This window comes from Dryobates pubescens, chromosome 18 (genome assembly GCF_014839835.1).
Source record: "Dryobates pubescens isolate bDryPub1 chromosome 18, bDryPub1.pri, whole genome shotgun sequence".
In the NCBI taxonomy this organism is placed as follows: domain Eukaryota; kingdom Metazoa; phylum Chordata; class Aves; order Piciformes; family Picidae; genus Dryobates; species Dryobates pubescens.
Genome location: NC_071629.1, coordinates 8907696 through 8918712, shown reverse-complemented (window position 1 = coordinate 8918712; position 11017 = coordinate 8907696). Strand labels below are relative to the sequence as shown.

General features: G+C 43.0%; 1 protein-coding gene across 3 annotated transcripts in view; it reads right to left on the bottom strand.

Annotated features, from left to right (window-relative positions):
• Nucleotides 1–3888: 3888 nt before the first annotated feature.
• MTMR1 (myotubularin related protein 1) overlaps nucleotides 3889–11017 on the bottom strand; it is a 38401-nt gene continuing 31272 nt past the window's right edge. For all 3 annotated transcript variants that reach the window (XM_054169404.1, XM_054169405.1, XM_054169406.1), the window contains one exon: nucleotides 3889–4782. In XM_054169404.1, the coding sequence (XP_054025379.1) occupies nucleotides 4618–4782 (165 nt within the window). In that variant the 3' untranslated portion in view covers nucleotides 3889–4617. The remainder of the gene's footprint in view (nucleotides 4783–11017) is intronic.

Genomic DNA, 11017 nt, shown 5'->3' with positions numbered 1-11017 from the left:
GTCCTTTTAGATTCCTCAGTTGAGAATACTGACATGAATTTCAGATTTTTTTGGCTCTGTAGACTCATTTTCATGCAAGCCCACTAATGGACCCTTACAAGTGCTGCATTATTGTTCTTTACTCATTTGTTGTGGCAGCAGAAGTGGAAGTTCTGATAAAGTAGGGTTCTGATAAAGTAACCAACAGGTTAAGGCTTTAAAAATCTGCTTCTGCAACACAGGAGGTTCAGGAACAAATGAAGTTCAGAAACAAAGGCAAGAAATTAGAGCAGCTTTGTCATGAAGGCCTTACTTAAAAGCAAGGCATATTGTTTGCTGATGCAGAAGTGAGCTACACCAAATGAGAAGTCCAGTGTTGCACTGTAAGGTTAGATGAATTATGCTAAATGTGTATGTAAGGTTCATGGGGTAAAAATCAGAATTTGACTACCATTGGAAAACACCAAATAAACCAAGTTGACTACTAAGACATTTTAGACTTGATTTATTTTTGTGGGTTTTTGTTGGTTTGTTTGGGTTTTTTTTCCCCATATTGGAAGCTAACTGCAATGGTGGCCTGCATCCTCTTTATCCATCGCCTCTCTGCAACTACACAGATTCACAGATTGCATTGGGATGGAAGGGACCCTCAAAGGTCATCTTGCCCAAGCACCCTGCAGTGAGCAGGGACATCTCCAACTAGTTTCAAGTGGCAAGGACCGCAGTGAGTCTGAGTGTCTCCAGGGACAAGGCCTCAATCACATCCTTCAGCAACCTGTTCCAGTATTTTACCACTCATTATGAAGAACTTCCTCCTTATGTCCAACCTAAACCTCCCACTGCCCCTCCTCATGTCACCACAAGCTCTTTTAAACACCACTGCCCCTTGCCCTATGACCACAAGCCCTTCTAAACACTCCTGCCCCAGCCTTCCTGTAGGTCCCATTCAGATACTGAAAAGCAGCTATAAGGTCACCCTGGAACCTTCTCTTCTCTAGGCTGAACAGCCCCAGTTCTTTCAGCCTGTCTTCATAGAGAGATGCTCCAGCCCTCTTGTCATCTTTGTGACCCTCCTCTGGACTTGCTCCAGCAGGTCCATGTCTCTGGGGAGCCCCAGAGCTGGACACTAACAACTTGATTTGCAAAACCAAAAGCAAGTGGTCTTTGTGAGAACACAAGTAACATGAGGACAACTTTAATGGTAAAAGTGAAGTGTTTACACACATGTACACTCGCCTCAGGTCATCCAGCAGTGCAACTCCAGGTAGTGTCCTGCATCTCTGGCTGCCCTCAGGCTCATCTGGTTTTCAGTCTTTCCACTACCCCAGGTTTCCTGCACGCCTCCCTGGATCTTCACATCTAGTAGATGACTCTCCCATGCATTTTCACCTTCGTATAAGGACACAGCGCTTACTCTGTCGGAAAAAAAAAAGGTGGTTTATATTTTAAACCAGCTACTTCTGACTCATATTTCCTGCAGAAATAAAACTCTTTCTTTCCCACTGCCCAGTAGCTGGTAGTCAGAAGATTTCTACTCTGATACCCCCTTAGTTCAGCAGATGTGATCTCTCAGCGAACTGACATTCTTGGTTTATTTTGCTTTAAGCTAAATGCTTCAAGGGGAATACTCTAAATTGCCCACTTACTTTGTCCTCTGCTGTGGGGCTCAAGGCACATGAATGAGAGCTGCTGATTCCTTATTTCCAGCTGGTTTTGCTGTTGCTAGAGCCAGTGTATGAATCAGTGCAGCTTTTCTCAGAAAACAAGAAAAACCAAGCACTTGGTTCAAGCTTTAACTCCTTGAGAGGAAGGCTGCCTACGCAGGGAACAAACCCAGGCAGACAGGAGTGTTTACCAGCTTTAAAGCCTTCTTCCATTTTAATTACAAACAACAAAAGAGCTGCTTTTATCTATAAAGAGGAAAAAGTATAATTCAGCTCTGAAAGAGGACTAAAATGGCAAAGTGTCAGATGCTGATGATTCACTAAACTTACTTTATAGCCGAATGATGTTTCATTTGGTTACCAAGGCTTCATCCCATTCTGGGACACTGGGTTCAGGCTGTTCTCCCTCTCACATGTCACTGATAATAGGAAAATCCCACAGGTCAGATTTAACTGCTTGCTATTTCTGCACATCCCCTTTTTACACCAGCAGAGCCAAAACAAAACAACAAAGCCAATGAAGATCCAGCTTTTGCATCAGAAGTTAATAGTTCTGTCCAAGGTACATCATCAGGGAACAGGGCTCTGCTCTTTCCTCAACCAGTTCAATGCTGCTTCATTAAAAACTTAAAAAATAATGACAAAATTAGTTGTTAATAGAAAGAAAAAAAAACACCCAACAAAACACACTAATTACCAGAAAGCAGACTGAGCAGTCAGTCACCCCTTCAAAACTATGCTTTAACTAGCATCTATGAGCAATATGAGACCTTTGAAAACTTCCCTGCCAAGTACAACCTGGAACACCCATTGTGCTTACACATCTAACATCTAACTCCCCCAGTGCCCTCCCCACGGATCTGATAAACAGCTGCAGTAACTGGTGTTCTTCTACCAAAACTCCATGCTCAGATTTTAGCTCTGGAAATGTAAGCTTTAAAAAAAAAAATCTCAGAATGCCTGAGGTAATCCAGCCATCTCTTTTACAATAATGATAGAGGAAATGTTGTGATTATTAGCACCAATAAAGAGAAAAACTTGAGAAGATTTTCTTTAGCACTGCATTTTCGAGATAACGTACTTTAATGTAGAGTTAAAATGTGAAGGAAATCCCAAGTATGGAAGTTTAATTCAATACCAGCTCAACATATTTTGGCAATGTAGGATTCACTGCTGGCATCCTGTTCAGCAGAGCCATTTGTACAGGAAAACATCTTTCATCTCTTTATAAGAAGCCTGAGGTTGCTTAAGAGATGCAACACGACAAGCCTTCCTAACCTTTGTTCTTGTAGGTGAGTATCTCATATAGAAAGCATCCACTGGAACAAAAAAAACATGTTGAAATACCTGCACTGCACAGGAAACCTCTAAGGCTGGATACAGCACATTAGCCTTGCCAGCTGAAGCTAGGCAAGTGCTCAGCAGCTCATCAACTACACGTAACATATATGAATGCAGAGAAACAGAGAAGAGGCAGCTCACAGTAAGCACAAACGTGCAGTTAGAAGTGATACCACAGGCAGTAAAAACCACAATTAGCACAGAGAATCAACTGGCTCTTAAGAGGGGGGCTTAGAACTTGGAGCAGTACAAGCATGAGTCAAAATGCAGAGCTGCAGTATCTAAGTAGCCTAAGGAGAAGAACCAAATTCTCATGAAACACAGCAAGGAAAATGATCCCAGGGAAAACTGTCAGCAGGTAACCACTTCTGGGCCTTCTGAAAAGGCCCCTGAATCATTTTTTAAAAAGGCTGGATGTTATAGCAATCAAATGAATGTTTGGAGAGGGGAGAGGAAAGAAAGTTGGGAATGTGTGTTTTATAGAGAACACAGTTGAACTATTCACTTCAGAGGAAAAACATGCTAGCAGCAACTTAAAAAACAAAAAGCCAAGAGGCTTTATTTCAAGAAAAGCAATTAAGATCGTACTATTTCAAACCTTTGTCAAACAAAGTCATTACAAGTTAAGGTCATCAAAAGAGTTGGGACAGGCAGGATCCATTTTCTGAACTCAAAACCCACAGAACTCTGCAGATGTTTAGCATCTCACACACACAAGTGTATAAATGGACACGGCTTTGCATTTTGTGTGCACACTGTGAACCAAAACACACAAACTGTGGAGCTATACAGACTATACAATTTACACAGCTGGCTGGCACTCCAACCCCAGGTATCACCACTGGCTACAAAACGAACTTTTGCTTTGTACACGACTTTGACCTGCGTTAAGTTTACCCCCCGCCCCCCGGCTCAGGAGGCTGAAACTGAACAATGAACTAAACAGTTCCAAAAACTTTATTTCAACTTGTACAAAAGGCATTAAAAACCCTAAAAGGCGTGCTGTACCAAATATATTACATCATACAAGTCAGTCTGGTGTACTTGATAAACCCAGCTTCGCTTCAACCGCTCTTAATGGCATATTTAGTCAAAAGGGAAAAACCGACTACACTGGGAAAGACATCAAATCGATTTCCAAGTGCATTCATTACCTAAAAAAATAAATTGCTCTAGCAACAACAACAAAAAAATAGACATATTACTGAGTGAAATACGCAGCTCCCATTCAGCAAAATGTTCTGTGCTCTGTGTAAGCGTCACGTGGCGTCTCGTCTGAGTCTCTCAACCAGGCATGGTACCCTAGGCGGCATGAGAGGCAGTTTTCTGTCTGCTTGGCAGATGGATTCCCTTTTAGGATGGTTAAATTGTTAGTTGTTCAAAACAAAGTTTAATTTCACAATTGGTGATTTAGCTAGAGCTGTCAAAACACATGTGGGAACTGCCAACAAGAAAATACATCACATCTATTGAAGCTCTTTTTGGCCTCATCATGATAATATCAGACACAGAGTAAGGCATGTAGATCATAGCAATTACAAGTCACTCACAATCCTATTGTGATGGGAAAAGCATTTCACCCTCCTCTCTGCATCACCTGACACAAATTTTTTCACATGGCTTTTATTACACATCACACAGAGGTGTGCACTGGCGTGGCTGAATGGGAAGGAGATGAACCTCTATCAGAGGAGGAAGAAATGGATCGTGTGGCAGCTTCCCTCTGCAAATCTTCCACCTTCTTCTGCAGCTCTGTCCGGATGGCAAGGAGCTCTTTAAGATTCTGATGGATTGGAACCTGATGGGTAAAGAAAGAAAAAGCTTACTTTGACTCTCATAGCGAGTTGTCTTCTCAAGCAATGCCTACACTGTTTCCTTCAGTGACAGAAGGAATCCAACATCTGTGAATTTCAGTATATCAACATTCAGGGAAAGTGTTTCTGTAGTCATTTGAAATGAACCATTTCAGCAAACTGTCCCTTTCCAACAACACAGCTGGCAGGAAATCAATTCAAAAGACTCCAAACAGTCTTGATGGGATACCAAACCTATTCCAGGAAATGTACCCCACTCCCTTATCAATACCACTTTCAGTTCAACTTAATATGCCTTTCCTGGGACCTGCTGCCCCTGCTTGTTGGGACAGAACTTGCTATGTACAGAGAGAAGAGTTCACGAAGTTGGCTCTGTATGAAGCATCTTATTACTCCTCTAACCAGCCATCTTTTAAAGAGTCTGACCCCTTCCAGCTTGTCAGTGAGAAAAGTGCAATAGCCCAGTGAATTGTGCTTGTGGCAGGCCTCCCAGAGTCACACTCCCATAAACCTATCATAGAAGTAGGTTGCACAGGTTTCTGCCACCACCAGAAATGCACCATTCTGCATCAGAGCTCTAGGTGCTTTTCATCCTCATCTGGAACATTCAGAATCATGGCCAAAGCAAGATGTTAGCCACACTAGTTTTGCAACTGGACCTGTTCTCTCACACAAGCAGAGAGAGAGAGAGACCCTTCCTTCTTCTGACTGCCAAGGAAAGGCCAAAACCAGTTTGACTGCAAATTTCTTTTGATTTCTTTTATCCTGCATGATCTCTAAATGTTCATAGCTTCTGGAAAGAGTAAGATAGGGAAAGAATTTAACTGGGCTGGGGAGATGCAGCAATGGTAACCCTGTGTATTGCTGGATGTTCTAATTCCCAGCCTGGGCTCCAGGGAACTGCATTCACCCACGATCACTCCCTACTGCTTAAAAGCGATTACAGGGCTGGGATGCACACATGAGTGTGAAATCCTCACATGGTGCTACGTGCAGAAGACATCAAAAACCAGAAGGGGATTCTCTTCTTGCCATCAACACACAACTGAGTCACACTTGACACTTGCATGAGTTCTGGCTTTTTAAAGAAAGCACATCAAAAATCCATGCATGAGATTTAGATATTTGTAAACCCTAACACTCTTGTTTCTGAAAGAGGAAAATATCATTTCATTTCTATCTTGACTTCTAACTTAAAAGAATAAACCAGCATCAAATAGTGTTTTAGGTCAACATTTTTTTTAGCCATATAGTATCTTCTTTGTGGCTCAGCCCATAAAAGAAACTTCAGTATATTCACAAAGTGCTGCTCTCAGTACCTTGAGAGTCATCAATTCATCCAACATGTCACCCACAGCAACTTCAACAGTCAAACTTTCCTAGTATTCAGTAAAACAATTGCTGCACGCCACCAAGCTCCCACTGACCCCTGAGTCCTGCCTTCATTATGCAATGAATTCCTTCTCTTCTTGCACTCTTCCCCTGCATCCACCATAAGCCCACAGACAACAGCCTCCTTCACTAAACCACAAAGCACACCCTCCAGAAAGCCAATCTCCTGTTTCTGAGGCAGTAAATGCAAACACCTGAAAACACAGCAAAACTGACTTTGGTGAAGAAGGTTGACCAAGATTTTCTGCTATGGCAAATGTAAGTTAAGTGAAAATGAAGACATTCTGGTCTTGATTTAGCACATACAACTCTGCCCCCCACCCCCATTTTTTCCTTTCTCAAATAAAAGATCCCTTCCTCATACACTCCCACTTCAGACTGCTTTACCAAGGCATTTTCCTGAAAGGCTTAGGTCCACAGCAGAGTGATTTACCCTTGATGTCATTAGTCATGCAAGCCCTGGGTCACAGGAGATATGTTCACCTGATTCCCACCCAGCTTAATCATGATTCAGCAGAACAGGTCAATTTCTCTTAGACACCTTTCACCAGCATTAGCCGGCGTGTTCCACTGCATGATGCTCCAGCACGCAGAAAAAGCAGCTCTGCACAAATGGCTTTTGGGGAACCTGCTACAAAGCCTTTCAGGATACACAACACAAAAGCTGCTGCAGAACTTGGCACACGGCGTAAAGTGCTTTGAGGAGGGAAAGTGTGGCTGCACATCTCAATCCTTCTTCTGCCTTCCCCCAGAACCTAATTCAATGAGGCACAAGCCCAAACTTTTGACGCAAGCGCTGTTCTCCCCACACGTCCACCTCAAAGAACAGGACTGTCTCTAAATAAATTAGCTAAATAACAATAATGACATTTAAGAAGTCTGTGTAGATTCGAGTCACACAAAAACCTCTTCAACATTGAGACTGCAAAATTATGCTCTCAAAAAATGAGGAGGTGTCAGAATGAAGATTCCTTCTCCACACTCAATTCAGCCTTCCTGTACATCTGTATAAAACTGTTGGTTAAATAAACATTAAAACACTAGCTTCCCCCTTGTATTCCTCATTTATTCAATGCACAGTTTGATGCTACTCAATTAGTGAGCAGTTATTCAATATTTAGTTTTCTCTGCAGTGTCTGACCCCATCCTTTATTTATTCTTCTGAACTTGAAACGCTTAAGTTTCCTTTTCTGTACTTTCATCTCACGTCAAGAAACAAATTTTATTTCTGCAGCACCATAATGAGGTACGGGAGTATTAACACTTGACTTCTACAGGCAAGGCTCTGAAGCAAGCACCTCCTGGTTTTGCATACCTTGGATCACAAACTGGTTTAACAGAGAACTCAGGGATACCGCAGTTCGGCCTTGCGGGTATCAAGCAGGACACCCAGCACATGAGCGCACGCACGGTCACTGCTCTGCTCCAGGTCCTCTCCCTTACAACAGAATAATCCTGGGGCAAAGGCAGGGAGAAACTTCATCATTCTAGAGGAGCATCCTGCTCCCTCACCCAGAGGAAAATTCTTCCTTGGCCTGCAGCCATGCCCCCTGCAGCCTGCTCTCCCAGATTGTATTCCACTGTTGAACAGAAAGCAAAGAGCTCCAACACCTGGAGCACACCCAGTTCCTATTCCCAGTTAGCCACACTTTTCCCAGACTGTGGAAAATCCATCTCTCAGCCCTTTCACTTTCATTTATTCTCAGACTTTGAGAATTCTCTTATGTGGTTTCAGCTCAGACCTCCAAACTGGATGAATATCTTTCAGGCACATTCCTGAAACACTATTTTTCTTACTAAAATCTCACATTTGCCCTAGAGATGGAATGTTTACAGAAATATTCCACAAAAGAAGTCTAGAGTACCAGCATTTTGATAAGGGGAAACATCTTTCTTAGGCACATTCTCATGAGCAACTGAGTCTGCTGGGATTGAAGTTCTACAAAAAACAATTCAGTCACATATACACACTTGGTGAATCACAGAATCACCAAGGTTGGAAGAGACCTCAAAGATCATCAAGTCCAACCTGTCACCACAGGCCTCAAGACTACTGAACCATGGCACCAAGTGCCATGTCCAATCCCCTCTTGAACACCTCCAGGGATGGAGACTCCACCACTTCCCTGGGCAGCACATTCCAATGGCAAACAACTCTCTCTGGGAAGAACTTTCTCCTCACCTCCAGCCTAAACTTCCCCTGGTGCAGCTTGAGACTGTGTCCTCTTGTTCTGGTGCTGGTTGCCTGGGAGAAGAGACCAACCCCCTCCTGGCTACAACCACCCTTCAGGTAGTTGTAGAGAGCAATAAGGTCTTCCCTCAGCCTCCTCTTCTCCAGGCTAAACAATCCCAGCTCCCTCAGCCTCTCCTCGTAGGGCTGTGCTCAAGGCCTCTCCCCAGCCTCGTTGCCCTTCTCTGGACATGTTCAAGTGTCTCAATGTCCTTCTTAAACTGAAGGGCCTAGAACTGGACACAGGACTCAAGGTGCGGCCTAACCAATGCAGAGTACAGGGACACAATGACTTCCCTGCTCCTGCTGGCCACACTATTCTTGATGCATGCCAGAATGCCATTGGCCTTCCTGGCTACCTGGGCACACTGCTGGCTCATGTTTAGGTGGCTGTCAATCAGTACCCCCAGGTCCCTTTCTGTTTGGCAGCTCTCCAGCCACTCCGACCCCAGCCTGTAGCTCTGCATGGGGTTATTCTGGCCAAAGTGCAGCACCCAGCACTTGGATTTGTATCAGAACCCAGCAAAGCTGTTAGCTAGGCAGAGTAGTGTCTTATAATGTGAAACAACAAAAAAAAGGATCACCTTTAAAATGTGGGCCATCTTCTAATAATTGCATGCTGGATGTAAACACTGCAAGACATCTCTACATAAATACCATCGGGTCATTTCATACGGTAGTGCAAACACAAATGGTTTTCTAATGTCAGGTCCACCCCAAGAAAAGATTCTTCTAGCTTGCTATTAAAACACAGCATTATGTAGATGCATGCTGGTGTAAAACAGCAAAATCCCAAGGACATATTACACACATTAAACCTCTAATACATACTTCAATTCATGAAATAACATCTCAATTTCAGTCCAGAGAAATCTCTAGCACTTTAGGAGTATTTTAAAGCAGCTGACACTAACTGACTTTAAGTGATAAAGGTCCATGTTAGAATTACATACTTGAGAGATATAAAAAGGCTGGTGTAGGCAGCTGAAAGACCCAAAAAAAATTACCATAGATATTCTTACAAAAAGGCCTGAAAAGCAGCCTGACATGAGGAGCTGTGTTTTGCCCCAGACACCTTCAATTCTTTTAGTGAAAGTTCCCCTTCTGGAAAGAAAGCAGCCAGTTCACATGTAAAAGAATGAAAAAAATAGAGAACTACGGGGGGGAAGGGAGGGCAACGAACAAAGCAAAGCCTCAACCTCAAGTCCTATCTATCCATGAAACCAGTAAGAGAACCAAAGAGAATCATGGTATTGTGCAGCTTTCTGGAAGCCTCTTTCCATCTTGGAAGGAGGAGGAAGCCCTCCTCCTCCCAGGCAGACCTGTTGCTGCCAGTACTTCCTCATACCATCCTGTGCAAATTCTTACAGAAAACATCTCTATTTTTGCCACTTCACACCATTGTGTTTCAGTGAGCGATTCCTCTCTCAAACAAAGCCTTCTTCAGAAGGAGAGAGTTACAACAGCCTTCACAAAAACACCTGCAATGGCTTGCTCTGAATGAAGTTCTCCTTTACTTTGCTTCTGTGTAGAATAAAAGGAAGTGGAAGAGTGACAGATTCTGTAAGGAACAAGAAGTTTGGAGAAGATGGGTTATTGTGAGATCTTGTTAGCACCTTAACCCTAGAAGTGTATACTTGCACAGCACAAGTAGTGTCTCCATGGCAAGCTTTTATTACAGTCCTGTTAAGAAATCATATAATTGATTTGACTGGAATGAGTTTGTTGGGAGTCTAACAGCAGACTGTCTTCTACTCTCTCATGCTGCCTCTCAAATTAGAAGTGGAAGCTCAAAAGATGACTCTGTACCCATCATCCAGTTGCATTTGTGTTATTTTTTGCTGCTCTACTCCACTGTATAGATACCAGATATCCAGAGGATTGTGCATCCTCTCCTTTGTCATGCCAGCTTCCCAGTGTGTTGCTGCAGTAATGCTGCTAGGCAACACCCAGCCACTACCACCAAGTCCCCATCATTTCTGTCCATACTCCAAGGGGAAGCAAAGATCTCCTGCTGCACAAGAGAAGCCTACATGGATGAAACCTAACCTGGTATCACATTTGTAGGTTTGTTGGGCTGGAAAATTGGCTGAGCCATTGTTTATGTTAGGTTTTCAGGATGTTTTTCACATACTATTTAAACTATTACCTCAAGGTGCTGAAAAACAGTACATTTCATTTCTGTTATTTAACAAAATATTCCAGTAAAAAGAAAGGAGAAATGTAAAAGTCAATGTACTGCATTTGAAGATATTTTGGTGGGGTAACCTCAAAACAAACCCTGTCATTTAACTGTTTATGAGAAATAAAATCAGATTTCTCTAATCACATCAAGTTACTTGAAACATGTAAAAACAAAAGTGGCATTTACATCTAATACAGCAATACAGTCCAAGCAGAGGCAAGAGTAAGGACATTGCCAACAGCACTAAGTAGTGGGGAAAAGGGCCAGCGACTGGTTTTCTTCCCCCCACGATCACTCCCCCACCTCCCCATGGTGTCAGTGAGGTTGGACAGAGCACTGGAGCAGGCTCACAGACATTGTGGAGTCTCCTTCTCTAGAGACTTTCAACACCTGCCTGGATGCAGTCTTGTGT